The sequence below is a fragment of the Urocampus carinirostris genome, chromosome 11 (assembly GCF_059441175.1).
Source record: "Urocampus carinirostris isolate Australia breed hairy pipefish chromosome 11, RoL_Ucar_1.0, whole genome shotgun sequence".
NCBI lineage: Eukaryota > Metazoa > Chordata > Actinopteri > Syngnathiformes > Syngnathidae > Urocampus > Urocampus carinirostris.
Genome location: NC_142359.1, coordinates 19695839 through 19715484, shown reverse-complemented (window position 1 = coordinate 19715484; position 19646 = coordinate 19695839). Strand labels below are relative to the sequence as shown.

Here is a 19646-nt window from a genome sequence, read left to right as displayed (position 1 = left end):
GAAAACATGTGGAACTAGCTCTAACCTACAAACCCATGAAAGAGGACATCGGCCTCTTGAACTGACCAGCTACAACAACTTGGTGCCGGCAAACACTCTTTGCAATCACAAGAACTCCAGAAAAGGGACATGGCACCATCGGAATAATGTTCTCACAACGTTTCAAAAGTGGAATCAAAACAGCAAGCACGCGCACAAATCCAGGAGCCGATGTGGGAAGAGATCCCTCCTGGTCATGAAGAACTTTCACGTCTGCTTCAAAAAAGGCAAGAAGTCACGGAACCCAAGGATCAACTTTGACCTTTAGTTATCTTGGATACTTTTAGAAAACCGGAACCGATTAGTTCATTTTCAATTATTTCATATCGGGTAAATTCACTCGTCACACAAGCAATTCGAGATACGAGCATGATCCTGGAACAAATTACCGTAAGCTCATATGTAGAAGTAGCACTGAACAAACTACTAACGAATAAATACTTATAACAAGAAAAATTTCGAGGTACCAGTACTTGCCACAGCTTTTGATATTTGTATTTTGTTGCAGTTGTGGCCGTAAAATCAGACAAAGAAGGCAGATCTATTGCATTAGGACTTTGAAATTCCTTTTATTGTGTTTTCTATAAAACATTTTCTTTCATGAACATTTTTCATTTCTTTTTTATCAAAAATGACAAAAAATACTAAGAGGAATCTGCAATTGGAATTGGAATCAGTGAGTCCAAAATTGTGTAGTGAGTTGGGCGCAATCTACATCCGGGCATAAATCTAATACACGATAGACTATTTTTAACATTAACATTAAAAATACTCCACTCTAATGTTTCTCGACGTTTTACTTATCAGGTTTACAATGAATCTAAAGTATATGCTACGAAAATTGTAGCTTTCCCATGTTGTTTCTTTAAAAAAAACTTTTGCTCTCAGCTTTGATCATTTAGAAACAAAAGTAGCGTTCCATGTAGCACGTCAGCGCAATAACAAATTAAAGACCTCCAAACTTTGTAAATAAAAGGTACGTATAATGTACAAAACTTAAATACGTTTTTTAAATAATGATAACTTTTTGACTTATGATATAATGAGTATTTAATGATTAAAAGTTCAAATAAAATGTAATACATACCTTTGCATTTAAATTAATGTCTCTTTAAGATTCATTCAAAAATGAGACCCCAGCGAGAATAAGCGGTTTGGAAAATGAATGAAATAATGAATGAATGTGTCACAAAAAAGAAAAAATTAAAAAAGACTGTGATTGAAAATACTATACATGTTGGGATTTTAAATGTATAAGTGGGTAATTTCTTGGTTGTTGTTTTGACATTTATCAACTATTTTTGTTATTGTCACTGTCGGCCAATCATGTTGCTGTTTTTTGTATCCCACACCATTTAGGGTGAATTTGTTTTTGTAACCTGGGAGATAAATAATAATAAAAAAGGGCTCGTGGGATGGCCTTTGGAACAGGTTGGAATTACTTATCATAGATTAAGGCTCCACTGTTTTCTTTGCATTGATGTCTTCTCTCCTTATTTTGGGTGTCTACTAAACCTTAAACTTACAGTACAGTACAGTACCTTTTTATGTTAAAAAAGGCTTGAGACTGTAAAAAGGTTTTGTTATTAGTTTTTAATGTTCAATAGAGTAGTTAAAAACTCATATTGTTGGGATATGACATAATTAAATTGTGTGTTTAATTGCTGTTAAAAATGTTAAAAATTGTTAAAACGTCATATTGTCAGATATGCTTGAATATGCTTAATTGCTGTTAAAAATGTCTTTTTTATTTCGGATTTAACCTATCGCGGGTCCTATTGGAATGCGACCCTGCATGAAAAACAAGGAATTTCTCTACTCTTAAGGTGATATAAATTCTTCCTGATAACGACATAGAAATCATATACCGTACGTACATTTATTTGTAGTTTAAGGAAAACCATGTAAATGTTCACCTGAGGAGGTCCAGCAATGTGTCAATGGTGGTCACATTAGGCGTGGTTCCAGCTCTGTCAATGAACTGCGCCGTTTGGGACACTCCGGGCTTGATGGTCATCACCAAAATAATGCCTGAGAAAGATCCAGGGTGATTCCCTCTATTATTTTCACTTGCCGTTATTTCACCATTTACTCTGGTGGATCTGCGCGATAGATTCCGTCTCCACCTCGCCCCGGTACGGAATCCATTGCGCGGATCCTCCACAAAGAAAAAGGAACAGAGAACAATGACGGGTGGAGATTTTTTTTTTTTTTAAGTCAGTAAAAGAGAAGCCCGGCTGGCTCGAACCCAAATGTAATGGTTAACCGTCAAGGTCCGATCCAAAATTTGGTGAGGGGTTGGGTCTGGTTTGGGCTTAAGCTCTTACCTCAAGCACTGGGTAATAAGGCGGACTTTCAAATTACTGGCCAAATCGGGGATTTTAGATGCAACTTGTGGTCAGAAGAATACGATACTATCATATATTTTGTCATGATATTTTCCCATTTTTGCGGGACGGATGAAAAAGTCTGATGGAGCCTGATGTACACTAACCCAAAACCACAAAAAACACCCACCACCTTTTTTTTCTTAAATCAGCATTTAAAAGTTCAATGGGCAAATGTAAGTGTGTTGAAAGTTGATGTTAGCAACCAGTTATTAAAATACGCAAAGTTAACTCACCAAGAATAACAGCAATAATAGTCGTTGAAAAATAGTAGATGACGGCCCGGAGTCCGATCTTGCCCGAGACTTCTGAGTCCAGGGCAGCGACACCTGTACGTGTGACGCACATCACAGATGACACATGTAAACTCCGTTAAAAAGCGAATCATGGATAAATGAATAAATGGATGATTCGACGGTCAAATAAATATTAAAATTGGATAGCAAAGACACCATTGTAAATATTTGATTTCAATAAAGTCTTGTTAAAAAAAAAAAAGACAGCAAGAGGCAATAGCACATTGATCGCTGCTGGCAGAATACGCACGCCAGCAAAAATAACAGACAGGACTTGGGATTATCAATAACAATCGTTTGCAAGACATTTCTTGGAAAGCCACATCTTTCCTTTTCAGACAAAACTTTCATTTTGACTCTACCCGGTTCAAGTGTGATTCACAAAGGACGAAAAACCCGATCTAGACAAGTTTTGGCCATGTTGTTTTCCTTCCTTGGACGATTTGAGATCTCGGTGATCCAAGTGGAGAGTTACCCAGACCAGGAATCCAACAAGGATCTGATTCATCATAGAGATCAACATCAAGGTCACGGTAGGAGTTTGATTTCTTTTACATTTAACGGTTGACTGCTGAACCAGTGTGTGCTTACAACACATACTCATGGATTCAGGATTCCCCAAACTGGGGTTATGTTTTATTTGCTTAGTTGATGAACCCTCTAGTCATTCATTTGAATTATCATTGCAATTTGAACTGTACTTTAAATTCCGACACTAAAACCGATTTAGGTTGATTCTAAAATCATATTTATACACATAAATGTCAATTTTGCAACTAATAGGCTTATCAACCAAAATTAGAGTGGAATACCGGTCATTAAACTGAAACACAAATAGAACAGGGTTAGTAAACTAAGATTCACTAAACTTAGCTTGTCTCATTCAACATCTTGAATTAATGACAATAAATGTATGTTAAATGTTCTCTATTGTCTTGTACATCCATCCATTATCTGCACCGCTTTTCCTCAGTAGGGTCGCGGGGGTGCTGGAGCCCATCCCAGTTATTTTCGGGCAGTGGGCAGGGGACACCCTGAACTGGTTGTCAGCCAGTCGCAGGGCACACAGGGACAGACAATTCTTTCACTCATTCACACCTAGGGACAATTTGGACCGGCCAATTAACCTAACATGCATGTTTTGGAATGTGGGAGGAAACCCACGCAAGCACGGGGAGAACATGCAAATTCCACACAGGAAGTTCGATCTCATGACCTCAGAACTGTGCCGCACATGCGCTAACCACTGCGCCGCCATGCTGCCATCTATTGTCTTGTATTGTTCATTAAATTGCCAGCTATTGTTCAAAAGAATTTCGACTCTGGTGTTTCCTCTATTGATCTTACCAAACATCCAACCTAGAACTAGTCCAGTACCTTTTTCCCTCTGCCGAATAGCATAGGTGCTACACTCAATTTACACCAGGTGCTTTTCTGTTTGTGTCTACATGTTTTTACCTGTTATCATGCTGGAAATGATCAATGGGAGGATGACCAGCTTCAGCATTCGCATCAGAATCTCTCCGGGAAAGCCGAAATACTGCTTGTGAAGATGGGAGAGGGAAGTGTACTCTCTTACCGCAACACCCAGACTGATCCCTGCAATGAGAACCAAATTGAGGCTTAATGCAACAACAATGCTCTAATGCAATTAGAGACACACTAATGGTGTCCACATACAGTACAAGAATTGTGTCCCCATTAAAAAAGGCTCAACTCAGCTATTAGCAATCGATCGTAACAACTGCATATGGCTCGTATACTGCCGGTTTGATTCAATGCAACGATTACAAATGACAAAAGCGCACGAGGCTTTAACAAATCCTTTGAGACTTTAAAAGACTTTTATCCGTAATGTGACAGGAGTGAAGTATTATCACTGTAAAGTCATGATGTTTCGACGATAAGGTAGTTATATGCGAAAAAGGTTGGCTGTACAGTATATTGTACGAGTGAAACCATATATTAATGTTATGAAAATACTAGGGCTGCAACAATTAGTCGACGTTCTTGAAAAAAATCGATCTAGAAATGTGACAAGAAATTCAATGGTCGACTATTGTTGCCAGACACGCTTTCCCAACAGGAGGCATCTCTACGTCTGTATATTTTTTGCTGAGAGTCGTGCATGAGCTATGTAGACGCTCCCCTACTTACGAACATTCATCTTACTAAAAACGGTAGATACGGACATTTTTTTCAGGATTTCGAAAAATATCCGGACATTGCTGTAAGTTAGATTTTGTATTGTGTGCATATTTTTCAGAGTACAGGACATTACTGTAGTGCTTCTTTCAGCTGTGTGGCGCTGTGAGAGGTCACCCAGCATTTACCCAAAGAAGAAATCAGGCTTTCTCTTCCTAGTTCGTGTGTAAACATTATATACTGTATCTCCAGCACGCTAAAAACTTTGACATTTTTATTGATTCATATCTTGAGCATCCATTCAATATGGTTGGTGTTAAGTGTAAAGAAGAGGCGAGCCGTTTCTTTTCAAAACAAAAGTGGAATAAGAAAGCTTGATGCGGTTGAGAAAATGGTTGGATCGCTTTTTTTTTCAGCCACTTTCTACCACGGAGGAGGAAGTTGCTTAACTCTTGAAGCACATCGTCCAAAAGTAAGTTAAACTCAACTTTATTTATCCTTATAGAGCATATTATTTTATGAAATGTTTATTTTTAGTACAAACCATACAGGCTATGTATACAAGCCTTAAACATACTTATATAAACCTTAAACACACATTCCATGCAAAATATAGCACTGAAGCAACTTACGAACAAATTCAACTTACGAACGATCATCCGGAACCTATCTCGTTCGTAAGTAGGTCAGTGTGTGTGGTTAATAGCGTCTTTGTCTCGAGCGGTGACATAAACATACACAAATGGCGGCCTCAACATGAACTATGTGTACAAGCACTTCTTAAGTTTTGGAGAATTGTAGCCTCGTAAGATTCAAGTAACGTTCAAACTAATGTGGTTTTGATGACATGCATTTTACATTTTATACGCATATACTCAAGTGTAAAAGAGAGCTTGAGTGTTATGCTGGACTGCGCCTGAAAAGCATACAGTCCAAAGAACAAACATTAGTTGTTAAAATGACAAACGTCACTGGTTAAAACCGTTTGATCTCAAACTGTTGAAAACCGTGACTTTTTTTTATTACAGACTTGACCACTGAATGTACCTTATAAAATGCACACGGAAAATTTGGGGGGTTTAATGTTCTGCTAACGAGCCTGTTCTTAGTTTACAGGGATAAAGATGTTTTATTTAATTTCAAATTAATTTATTTCCCTGTTCCTAAAAAAACGAACAGGGGTTTATTCATGTCGCTACTAACCGAGCACTATGCATAATTTGTTTTAGATTTTTAGCATTTTTATTTATTTTTTGTACGAATGTGCAGTATGTTCAATAAAAAAGTGTATTTTTCATTGTACCCATTTATCTTGTGTTTATTATCAGTTTTCACATCGTGCTAAATTTAAGAAAACTATAATAATCATTCGAGTATTTAACTAATTGTTTCAATATTCAGTGATTGGTCGACTATTAAAATAGTTGTTAATTACAGCAATAGAAACTACACAGACAGTAGTTGTCAACTAAATGAAATGAAGCTATCTACCTAAAAATATCGTAATCGTGAAGAGAAAATTTAATTGGAATTCAAGAGTTTATTTTGTTTTTAATATTGGACACCTGCAAAGAATATTGAATAGGATGCCAATTTATTATTTTGACTATTATTGTGCACTGTTGTCAGTTGTTTTGACTATTATGGACTGTTTACGTCACTGTCACCATCAGCCATTCCTGTTGCTGTTCTTTATATTTCACATCCTTCAGGGCGGATCTGCTTTTGTAATCCAGTAGATTTCACAAAATGAAAGCGCTCAGAGTAGGGCCTTTACGGCAGGTTTGAATTTTTTATCTGAGATATGGGCTCTCTCCTCTGTTCTCCTACTTCTTCTACTTCGTTTTCCTCGCCTTATCCCTGATTTATCAGGGGTCTGCTCCCATGCACACACATGCGACTGTGTACAGTAAATGATGCGACGACAGATCTGCCCAACCGATGTGTCGCAATACCTGTCTTTGGGAGTCATAAGGTGACCAAACCACCCAATTTCAACCACTAATGCCGAGCACCAAGCAACAGGGCAATGGGTGCCAATTGTATAACTCGGCCCAAGCGCAAAAACAGCAACTCGAGACCACCGGCTGGTTCTCCTTGCAAGTTCAAATTCCATTGAAGTCTTCTCTCCTTATTTTGAGTGTCTACTAAACTTAACTTATCAGCAATCTTCTTAGATAGCATCAGAATTATGTAAAACGTCAATGTTACTTGAATAAAGTCTGTATTTTGTGAAGCTTTAAAAAACACTACATTTCTTGATTCCAGGGGTCAGGAACCTATGGCTCGCAAGCCATTTATGGCTCTTTTCATGGGTACATATGTCTCAGAGTTAAAATAGATTTGAATGATCCACCCCTTTTCGAACATGTTATGTGAACATTATTTTGTTGTCGAGTCATTGTTTTTGTCCTGTTTTTATTTTAATGTTCAAAATTAAAAAAAAATTCATACAATTTTTTAAAATGCTACTTTACGCATAGGCAAGATAATGCTGTGTACTTCAGGTTCGGTCCACTATATATAGGACACAATTTTAACTTCAGTTTATAGTCAAGGTGTCACACCAACAGACGCCGTTTTGGCTGTAAATCGCTGAATAAGTCTGTATACGGAAGCTCATTTAACAATCTTTATTCATTGTTGAGATACTTCATGTTAAAAAGCCACATAACAAACTTTGACCAAAAACAACGTTTTTCCCAGAAGCTCTAGAACTATTTGATTGTGTGAGGGGCAGGAGGGGGCGGACCTATACACAGGGCACGCACACTCTTTCTCCTTTGCCAGGCGCCTTCTGCACTAAAGGTTAATAAGGTGGTATCCTCGTTTGCAGTATTTTGTGACATTTTCGCTAAAGAACTTTGCTTGCACCTTGTTTTGAAACCATTATTTAGGACAAAAATGACAGACAAAATGAGCCTCAACACTCTTAAGTAATTGTGGGAGGGATTTGAATTTTAAGTAGCCTATTTTTATTGATAATGGATAATTATTATTACCTAGATTTGATCAAATAATCTAACCTCTCACAGTGAAATAAAATGTGTTGAGGAATTAGCTTTTGTCTGGTGAAAAAGGTTTCCGATCTCTGCTGTATTATTTTGACAACATTTTTAAGGTGGCTTTAAAGTCTGAGAAAAACAAATATTTTTACAAGAACAAATCATTTCACGAAAACTATTTCAATGGACTAGAGCTGTAATGAAAATGCAATATCAATTTTGATTTTTATGTGATGATGAATTTAAATTTTACCCAGCAAATGGGGTAGGGTGGTCAGTGAGCAAAACACAGTGATTCCCATTAGTCATTCAGAGCAGTCGCCGACTAGGACCGATTAAGATTCATTAGGATCTAGAGACAGGAAGCACCTGAAATCCCCAATAGCTATCTCCCTTTGACTGGAACAAATATCTGCACTATTACAAGAGTGATATCATCCGACAACAAAAGACTGAATCATATGAGATGACATTCCTGTCAACGTATTTCATAGGTTTTTTGATTTAATGCTCGTGCTCACGATAATATTTTCATGTAGCATGAGAATGGTGAAAGTAAGAAAAGGACTGTTTCAAATACAGTCTAAACACCAACTGAAAGCCCCAAAAAGATGAAAAAAGAAGAGTTTATTCGAGCACATCTAAGATATGCACGTACTTGCACCTGCTATACCGTTTGACAGAGGGTGCAATGATGATTGAAGCCAGAAAGTGGCATCAGCGAGTAAAAAAATGTCAAATTACGTACAGCGCCTTTAACATTTTCATTGTAGATACTGAATTGATAAAAAAAAATACAATTCTAAGTGTCTAAAATCTTTGTGCAAATAAATTAATGATCATCCAAGCAGAAAATATTATATATTAGTATAAGATTAAGTCAGGTCATGTTTATTTGTATAGCCCTTAATCACAGAGAGTCTCAAAGGGCTGCACAGACCACAGATTATTGCAAACTACAGACTATTATTACACCATCCCCTGATCTAAAACCTACACGAGGGCAAGGAAAAACTCAAAAACCTCAACATGAGGAAAATGAAGAAACCTTGAGAAGGGACCGCACGTGAGGTAATCCCGGATCAACCCTGTATTTATTTGAATCGGATCGATACCAGAAATCTTGGTATCACCCACCCCTAATAATGATGTGACAAGAATTTGAAGAGGATGTTACAAAGAGAACATCTCACCAAAAAGTTGAAATGCCAAACATTTACATGTATGTGCAATACAACAAAAGTCATTTTATTACATGAATTAAGTTCCTAATGACTAAGGATAAAAATTCTGGTAACACAGATATTATATTGTGGTTGTATTATTTATCTTTAGGTATACGCCTTTTTGTTCTAAATGCAATTTGTGGCATGCAGTTCATCTTAAACCATAATGAAAATTGAGCATGTGCTTGTTTGGATGTTTGCATTCACATTTTAAGTATACATAACCCCGAGAGGGCTGGCTTGGGAAAACGCTCCGACACCCTTCATCCAAAGCATCACGTATGCACAGCGAAAGAAGCTGGAGGATAAGATGGAGATGGATGCGCATGCATACCGAGCATCACCGATACAACCGTGGCAATCAGCAGCCAGTTCTTCTTCAGTAATCCTTTACAACTGAGGCGTCGCCGCTCTTTGTCGCCCATCATGTCCATTGCGGTCTACGAAGGTGGTCTCCACCCCTCCTCGCTTGGACACAAAAGCCGGAATGTCACGAGCAGATGAGGCGTCAGACGCTGTTGATGGCCAGCGACAGTGTGAGCGAAGGAGCTAAAGGGGGGACGATGGGGGAGGAAGGCTGTGGGCAGGTCTGCGTGTTCATGCGGGCGCGAAATAGGAAAGACGGAATATCCCCCTCCCTAACCTCGTTTCCCCCAAAACCCCCACAAGGTGTCCGAGAGACTTTCGCCTCAAATACCACTGTATGCTGCAGTCCAGCGCAGAAGAATAAGGAAAATAAAAATCATCTTTTTCAGGGTCAAAAATACACTGTCGAAGAACATCCGTGATAAAATTATATAATTTTGAAACATTAAGGTTATATGAGGTGTAGCAAATATGGGTGGTAAATAAATTATTCTAACAAACAATTTATTGACCGATTGGATTTAAGAGCCGAGTTTATTCTTTTCAAAACTCATCTCGCCTTTTTGGAGCACGACATACGTTTTTAGATCATTACGTCTGGAAAACGGATGAAAAACCTTGTTTAGTTATTCTGAATGGTGGCTACACACACTTTAGAGGAATTCTATGATAGTTCGATTTACTTTAATCAAGACACACACAATCTTCGATTCTTTCACTAAACATCTATTGATGAAGCTCGAATAGAAAACAAAACAATAATAAGAAAATAAAACAAAACAAAACTAGACGTTGAGAACTTAAACTGTCACCATTCGGATAGACAACAACATTGGCTTGATTATTACGATATTGTATTTTGATAGGTCCCCATTTTACGTCACACCAATACCCAGAAAATACAAGATGTTCTGCGAAGTTAATGATGCTGATGGCCCAGTCTTTGGGTCCTTGGCTGTAGAGTGATGAGGAATGCCGGTAGGCCTGAGAACCGGTTGGGACGAGGACCACAGGATGCAGAGTGTTGAAGGAGAGGTTGACTGCTGGTGGCTTGAGGCTTCTCTAAGGTCGCTGGCTTTGTCCCACCGGTTTGGCCGTTAGCTTGATCAAGCTGACTTGGCAAGGTTCTCTGGCTGCTTGTTGAGCTGAGTCTTGGTCTGGACCGTACAGGATTTTGATCCAGTTCTTCTTGTTAGGATATGCCCTCTTCCCTTGTTGCTGGCTAAAGTCAGACTGCCCTTGTTAGGTAAAACGTGTACCAGCTCTGGGTTCCTGGGAGGGGCGGACCCCCTGTGGTGGAGTGTTCACGACAACCTTTGATGCGCAAATGCAACTACTGCCCCCTTCCCCAACTTCACATTCCAGCTGTATCAGTCAGATAACATATCTATGTGATTGATTTAAAACACAGTATTCACTTTACATGTTTTGACATTGTTTGATTCTTTTCTGACTTTGCAAAACGGAATTCTGACCAATCGTTGAATAGTCTACAGAGGGGAAAAGGCACTGTAAATGTGTTGATGGTTAGGTAAGGGGAGCATATAACAAACAGCTTAGTTGATCTTTAGTATTTATTTGAAAAGGATGATGTGGAGTCCTGAGGAGAGTGCAGATCAGAAGGCAATCAAAGCTGTAACTGATGCTGGAGAATTGATTTGTCTTTATTGTTATTTATAACTAAATTAATGCAACCAACTTAAGGCTAAATACACAAAAAAATAATAAACATATCCTGTTCATTACCCCACAGAATGAGTATTGCATAAAACCAAGATCCCGGTAAGACTAACTTGTCTCACGACGGTCTAAACCCAGCTCATGTTCCCTATTAGTGGGTGAACAATCCAACGCTTGGTTAATTTTACTTCACAAAGATAGGAAAAGCCGACATCGAAGCCCTCTGAGTTAAGATTTGCAATCTCAGCGAAGGTGTTTAAATCTAGACTTAAGACACTCTTATATTCTATGGCGTATGATTGATGTCGACCTCATACTATTGTTTTCGTGTCCTTTTGTGCCGCCTGGCTGGTGGCTGAGCGAGAGAGAAGGAAGAGCCCGGATGTTACACAACACATCTATTTTCAATCAGTGGACCAGCACCTGGACCTGATGCATGCCATCATCTGGAGTCTAGTGCATTTACCGGCTGATCGAGATTGGAAGTTTCATCGTGGCTGTTTGGGACTTTTGTTATTGTTAATGTTGACTATGTTTTGGGGATTACATCATGCCCAAGCTTTCCTCAAAATGTTTAAAATTTCATCATGCTGGGTTTTTCTTTTTTAGTTTCTCCTAGTCTTCACATAGCTTTCAAATCAGGAGATGTTGTAATTGTGGCCTTCGAAGCTTTTAAGATTCTGTGATAAAGGGCTTTGTGAGTGAATGGGACTTTATTTGACTCATTGAGTGGCTGCGGAACAACACATTTAATTGTTATTGGCTAGTTTATACAGTGATTCCTTGTCCTGGGCAAGGTGTATGTCGGGGTCCTGTTGGACGCATGCACCATAGCTGAACAAACACCATCTTCAATTGGTAAACTTTCAAGTTAAGCAGGCGTACCCATGCCACTCCCCCACCAACCCCAACTAAAAAACCAGACTCTTCACAGCAGGGAGACAGTTCCACAGCGGGGCTGCCACCTCAAGGTCTAATCAAAAGATGACACAGAGGAGACTCTGTGTCCCTTCATTCTTCTACCATAGAAGAATGACCTGAAATGTCATCGGTCAGGTCTGTTCAACATGTCTAAAGTATGAGGGACGGGCACCAACAGGCTGTAGTTTCCCAAGACACACCTCAGAAAATGGAGCCTCTACCACCCTAGTGGTTAAGGATGACATTACCACTATCAGCAAATGTGACGTTATTATTTTACACTGAGTGCAAAAACCAGGCCCATTGCTTGTCGTCTCTCACAAGTCTCGTTTTCTACAGGTACAAAGGAAAAAGCTATTGAGTGTCCTCAGTTTTCAGCCACAATTACAGTCAGCTCAAAGTTTGGACTGTCTTTTTGGTCGTCTTTTCTGCTAGTGGGTTACCAAACCCTCCGTTGCTTAGCAGATGCTAGTAGCTTATTGGCTAACATTAGCTTACTTTAGTGACTTGTCAAGTCCATCCATCCAACCATTATCTGCACTGCTTATCGTCAGTAGGGTCGCAGGGGGGCTGGAGTTCATCCCAGCTATCTTCAGGCAGTGGGCAGGGGAAACCCTCAACTGGTTGCCAGCCAATCACAGGGCAAACAGGGACAGACAACCATTTACTCGTTCAGTCACACCTAGGGACAATTTAGACCACCCAAATGACCTGAGATGCATGTTTTTAGAATGTGGGATGAAACCAGAGTGCCCGAAGGAAACCCACGCAAGCACGGGGAGAACATGCAAACTCCACACAGGAAGGTTTGATCCCATGACCTCAGAACTGTGTCGTATACACGCTAACCACTATGCTGCGGTGCTGCCCGACTTGTAAAGTCTTAATCATTAAATATGTTTCTGTTTCCTATTTTCAGTCTTCTTACACTTTACAAAAACAATACGTTTTTGCAGGTCGTAGGTACTTAATCATGTGACCTTTACTAAGGAGAAGTTAGTTTTTGTATTACCCCAACTAGATCCCCTCTATGCGAATTGACAATTAAATTAGCTTGCTTGCACAGTATACCCACTGTTGTTGGAAGGTTGCAGCAGAACTTGAGCGGAAGAGTTTAAATCTAAGCTTAAAACACACTTATATTTAATAGCTTGTGGGTGATGTTGACCTCATACTTTTGTCTCCTTGTACTTGAGAGAGAAGGATGAGCCTGGTTGCTGCAGTCTGCATGCGTTTCGAGTCATTTTACCGGCACTTGGACCTATTGTACGCCATCATCTAGACAAGCTTTCTCAAACTTGCGGCCCGGGGATCAATTGCGGTCCACGGAGGACGAGGCCCCCGCTTTAATATGAAAGTTTAAAAGGGACAGTATGCATTACTACGAGCCTTATGCTGATAAAAAAAAAGTCATTCAATTAAAAAAAATATTGATTTAAAGATAAGGAAAAACACATTAACTATGATATAAACATGTATGCTTTAAAATACCTGTAGGTGGAGAAATTTGCATGTATTTGACATAACATGAAATAATTGAGGCGGCACGGCGGGTGAGTGGTCAGCGCGTCCGTGGCACAGTTCTAACGTCATGGGTTCAAATCTAGCTACCAGCCTTCCTGTGCGGAGTTTGCATGTTCTCCCTGAGCTTGCTTGGGTTCCTCTGGGCACTCCGGTTTCCTCCCACATTCCACAAACATGCATGTCAGGTTAATTGGCCGGTTCAAATTGTCCCTAGGTGTGAATGAGCGACTGAGTTGTCTGTCCCTGTGTGCCCTGCAACTGGCTGGCAACCAGTTCAGGGTGTCTCCTGCCCACTGCCCCAAGATAGCTGTGCCGCCTCTTGAAGATAAGCGGTGCAGATGATGGATGGATGAACTCATTGTTCACCATCGTACTGACAAGGGTACCTGAATAGAAAAAAAAGAAACATTTTTCCTTTTTTTTTTAACCTTTTTTTGTTCTTCGGTTTCCTTTTGATTTTTATCTCTTCTTTTTTCCCCTTTATCTTTTTTTCAGGCTTTTCTGTTTCCTTCTTTTTTCCCCCTCGTTTTTCTCTTTTCTCTGTTCTTTATCATTTTTTATTTCTCTTTCCATTTTTTTCTTTCTTTGTGAAAGGAAAGTGCTGCTTTTTGGTTACTTGGAGTCTCTGCAGTCTGTATTCTTATTTGTTCTTTTTAGCACTTCTTTTCGGTTGCACTACACAATACAACAGCATTCAGTGGTGAAATAAAATGCATTGTCCTTTTCATGTAAGTGCAGCCCACGTAAACTATTACTGATTGATTGATTTACATATTAATTCTTAATGTTTTTAGATCCTCTTCTGTACAGTAATACACACATACATACATACATATATGTATATATATATATATATATATATATATATATATACATACAGGGAGTGCAGAATTATTAGGCAAATGAGTATTTTGACCACATCATCCTCTTTATGCATGTTGTCTTACTCCAAGCTGTATAGGCTCGAAAGCCTACTACCAATTAAGCATATCAGGTGATGTGCATCTCTGTAATGAGAAGGGGTCTGGTCTAATGACATCAACACCCTATATCAGGTGTGCATAATTATTAGGCAACTTCCTTTCCTTTGGCAAAATGGGTCAGAAGAGGGACTTGACAGGCTCTGAAAAGTCAAAAATAGTGAGATATCTTGCAGAGGGATGCAGCACTCTTAAAATTGCCAAGCTTCTGAAGCGTGATCATCGAACAATCAAGCGTTACATTCAAAATAGTCAACAGGGTCGCAAGAAGCGTGTAGAAAAACCAAGGCGCAAAATAACTGCCCGTGAACTGAGAAAAGTCAAGCGTACAGCTGCCAAGATGCCACTTGCCACCAGTTTTGCCATATTTCAGAGCTGCAACATCACTGGAGTGCCCAAAAGCACAAGGTGTGCAATACTCAGAGACATGGCCAAGGTAAGAAAGGCTGAAAAATGACCACCACTGAACAAGACACACAAGCTGAAACGTCAAGACTGGGCCAAGAAAAATCTCAAGACGGATTTTTCTAAGGTTTTATGGACTGATGAAATGAGAGTGAGTCTTGATGGGCCAGATGGATGGGCCCGTGGCTGGATCGGTAAAGGGCAGAGAGCTCCAGTCCGCCTCAGACGCCAGCAAGGTGGAGGTGGGGTACTGGTATGGGCTGGTATCATTAAAGATGAGCTTGTGGGGCCTTTTCGGGTTAAGGATGGACTCAAGCTCAACTCCCAGTCCTACTGCCAGTTTCTGGAAGACACCTTCTTCAAGCAGTGGTACAGGAAGAAGTCCGCATCCTTCAAGAAAAACATGATTTTCATGCAGGACAACGCTCCATCACACGCATCCAAGTACTCCACAGCGTGGCTGGCAAGAAAGGGTCTAAAAGAAGAAAAACTAATGACATGGCCTCCTTGTTCACCTGATCTGAACCCCATAGAGAACCTGTGGTCCCTCATCAAATGTGAGATTTACAAGGAGGGAAAACAGTACACCTCTCTGAACAGTGTCTGGGAGGCTGTGGTTGCTGCTGCACGCAATGTTGATCGTGAACAGATCAAAGCACTGACAGAATCCATGGATGGCAGGCTTTTGAGTGTCCTTGCAAAGAAAGGTGGCTATATTGGTCACTGATTTGTTTTTGTTTTGTTTTTGAATGTCAGAAATGTATATTTGTGAATGTTGAGCTGTTATATTTGTTTCCCTGATGAAAATAAATAATTGAAATGGGTATACATTTGTTTTTTGTTAAGTTGCCTAATAATTATGCACAGTAATAGTCACCTGCACACACAGATATCCTCCTAAAATAGCTAAAACTAAAAAAGCCCCACTCCAACATCCAAAATATTCAGCTTTGATATTAATGAGACTTTTGGGTTCATTAAGATCATGGTTGTTGTTAAATAATAAAATTAATCCTCAAAAATACAACTTGCCTAATAATTCTGCACTCCCTGTATATATATATATATATATATATATATATATATATACAGTGGAACCTCGGTTGTCGACCATAATCCCTTCCAGAACCCTGTTCGAAAACCGATTTGTTCGATCACCGAAAATCGTTTTTCCCATTAAAAGTAATGTAAAATCGTTTTAATCCGTTCCAAAACCCTGAATGCTTACCATGAACGTAAACATGAAGCTAACCCAGGCTAATCGTACGTTCGCGTTAGCGTAATCTTCCGTGCGAAAGATTACGCTAACATGAACGTGTACAACTAAAAAAATCAGGTCATTTACAGGGGCGGCAGTAGCTCAGGAGGTAGAGCGCTCGTCTTGGGATCAAGGGATCCCAGTTCGAATCCCGGCTTGTCCGTGTTACATGCCGAAGTGTCCTTGGGTAAGACACTGAACCCCTAAGACCCCCAATAAGCAGGTTAGCGCCTTACATGGCTGCACGGCCGCTATTGGGAAATGTGAAGCACATTGTAAAGCGCTTTGGGAAGTCATTGACTTGAAAAGCGCTATAGAAATGCAGATCATTTCATTACACGTCATTTAGCACCCGGGTCTCCACAACAAGTGGTGAGCGGTTAAAGGATAAAGAAAAGAATTATGAATAGGATTTCTTACCTTTGTGGTGGTCTGCAGAAGCCATGCTCTATTCCCTCGAAGGAAGGGAAAATCGCACACCTTCTTCATATTTTGCTATTATTTCTTTCTTGAATGCAATAGTTGTACGCACTACCCTTCTTTTTTCACCTGTAGCAACTTTGCTGCTTGCACCGACCTTCTTCGGAGGCATAATTAGGGGCTAAACCACTCCGTTCACCGATATCTAAAGCGAAAGCAAAAAGAAGTGCGCGCACGTCATAACTGTTCTTCACGAGGGGTGGGGGCAATCTACACCCGTACGCCGCTCAGCATCGCACCCTAGCGTACCGGCGTTCGAACTCCGATTTTTTGAACGAAAAGCGAAGCAAGAATTTCTCGAAATTTTTGGTCGAGAACCGAATTTTTCGAACTGAGAGGCGTTCGAAAACCTAGGTCCGGCTGTATATATATATATATATATATATATATATATATATATATATATATATATATATATATATTCATTTATTTATTTATAAATACTGTATAAATTTGAGAACGGTGGACATATTTATCAGAGGTTTCTTTGTGGAAAATCCTATTCAGCCCAAGTTCATCAGGCCCCCCGAGTCGACTCAGTTAGAGACCCCTGATCTAGAACGTGGTCAAGATTTTGGGACAGAAAGCTGTCAACTGGACATTTTATTATTACCTATACTTCATGTTGATGATGCCTGCTTATTACCTGTTGATGCCCTTTGCAACATTGGGGCACCTGACGTGACTCGTACCTACTTAAGATTTAATTGCTCGGAAATAAATCAAACGTACCTTGTAAAAAATGTTTGCTGAAAATCCTGGAATACTTGAGGACTGCCAATCTTGTCCCTCTGTTTGACTGCAGATAAGCATTACCATCTTCTGTCTTCATCAACAGGCATACAATTCCAAATCGGGCTTAAGAGCACAGGAAATAATCATGATGGATAAAAAGTGGTTGTTATGTTCTTCGGTCATGGTTATTGGTATTTGCTTCAACTCAATTGCCTGTTAACTGCCATGCACTCAAGTGCCTCTTGCTGTCCGTCATGGGTCTCGTTTTGCCGGTAAAGGCAACGTGATGTCACGTGCAAAGGGTCAATACTTACATTTTGGCTTGCAATGTTTGAAAGAACAGTGTGTATTGTTTAGCACCTCCTTTTAGTAAAAATAGTTCATCAACGCATTCAATGTCCATCTGTCCATCCATTATCTGCACCGCTTATCCTCAGTAGGGTCGCGGGGGCGCTGGAGTCCATCCCAGCAATCTTCGGGCAGTGGGCAGGGGACACCCTAAACTGGTTGGCATTCAACGTCATAACGTTGCTTTCAGAAGTATTGTCCCTAAGTGCCAAAATGTACAAACAAGTTTTTCTTGTTTTATTTACCAAATTGTTCGAATTAGTAATCTGATTCCATTAACCAAACATATCCTTCATTCAACCAACAATGCATGCTCGTTTCTTTTCGGGAAAATATGGGCAAGAGACCGGCATTTCCACACGGGGGCAGATTTATTTTCTTTAAGTATTTAACTAAGTGAATTCCATCGAATTAGCCAAATTATTGTCGCTCTTCGTCGAGCCTCTCTCTTGATTGTCCCTCGGGATCGATCTTCTGAAGTCCTTTCTCTGCCCACACCTTCCTCTAAAGCCGGCGTGTCGGCCACCCCCATGGGTGGGCCAGGAACGCCCACGTAGGCTCCACCTCGTCGCCACCTCGTCTGGAGAAACTTAAAACAACACCAAGCGCTTCCACGTCATCAGGGCCTTGTTCTCCAAACATCGCCCACCATCTGCGTCAGAATTCTGTTATCAATAGAACTAAACAAAACATTCGCATTCGGAACGGAGCAACCTGTCATTGACCTTAAGCCTTCTCTGTGAAAAATCCTTATTGCATTTAATAAATGTAACTTGTATAAAATTCTTTGTAGTAAAATGTATGAAATCCTTCAGTATCAAGCCTATGGGAATGTTTTCAGTATGATAAATCACTTAGATGGCAGGTGTGAATTTTATCAGACATTTGTCCACACATCAAGGAAGCTCAACTTCCTAGTGTTGCTTCCTGTATCCAGTGAATGCGCGTGTGTATGGCTCCATATGGCGAGTAGGGTTAGTGAAGCAGTGTGGTGAGAGTTGAGAAATATGGACACATAGTAATGGGCAGTTAACTCTTCAACAGAGCTTTTTCCTTAAGAGTACCATTGTCATCTTCTGGTCAGAGAGGGGTGACAATTTGTGCACTTCTGCAGGAACGCTGTCGTCTCAGGCAACGTGACCGGCATGGTGACTGAAATTGTGTGATCTCCCCACCGAAAACAGCGTTGAAAAGTTCTTGCAAAGTTCATGCATAAGTTTAGTGTTTTTGCAATAAATTTTCATTTTGAAAGCAGAGTTGTGTGTGTTAGTGGGTGTCAATGTTCCCTCTAAGCTGCGCGCGTGCGCAATCGCGCACTGCCCGCACATTCTCAGCGCACAAGAAAATCTAGCCAGCGCACAAAAATGAAGGCTCAAAATTGCTAATTAAGAAGCAAATTAAGTCAAATTTACAGTGCATGAAGGTAAAAATACACAGGTTCCCCTGACGCTGTGTTCTAAATGCGGTATTTTCAAGTCAATGTCGAACAAAGTTGAAAAGTAAAGTCAGTAATTTTTCGAGAACCGGCTTCTTCGGCTCGGCTCACTAAAGAGAACCGGCTCTTTCGGGTCCTAAACGGCTCTTCAGGTTGTTTTTGCTTCTTTAATCCCTACACGACCAAATATTATGTAAGATTGTGCACAAAATGACTTAAAGGAAGGGGGGAATAGAACAAAAAAGAAAAAAATACCAAAATGAAAAAGTAGTGAAAAGCTGAGAAAAAAGAAACAAAAGAAAGGAAGAGAAAAAAGAAGGAAAAATTCAGGAAAAAAGCCAGAAAAAGGAAAAGAAATAAACAAAAGAAAACAAGTTAATAGAGAACAAAAAGAAAAAAGTAACAGCTAGGAAAAA

The 19646-nt window shown here is 39.9% G+C and overlaps 1 protein-coding gene across 3 annotated transcripts in view; it reads right to left on the bottom strand.

Moving 5' to 3' along the window:
- slc1a1 (solute carrier family 1 member 1) overlaps positions 1 to 19646 on the bottom strand; it is a 42845-nt gene that overhangs the window by 21524 nt on the left and 1675 nt on the right. For 2 of the 3 annotated variants that reach the window (XM_088347624.1, XM_088347625.1), the window contains 3 exons: positions 4181 to 4321; positions 2663 to 2755; positions 1956 to 2070 (listed from right to left, as the gene is read on the bottom strand). In XM_088347624.1, coding sequence (XP_088203750.1) covers positions 1956 to 2070; positions 2663 to 2755; positions 4181 to 4321 — 349 coding nt within the window. Of the gene's footprint in view, positions 1 to 1955; positions 2071 to 2662; positions 2756 to 4180; positions 4322 to 9432; positions 9700 to 19646 lie in introns of those variants that run through there. The other variant, XM_088347623.1, reaches the window with a different exon arrangement.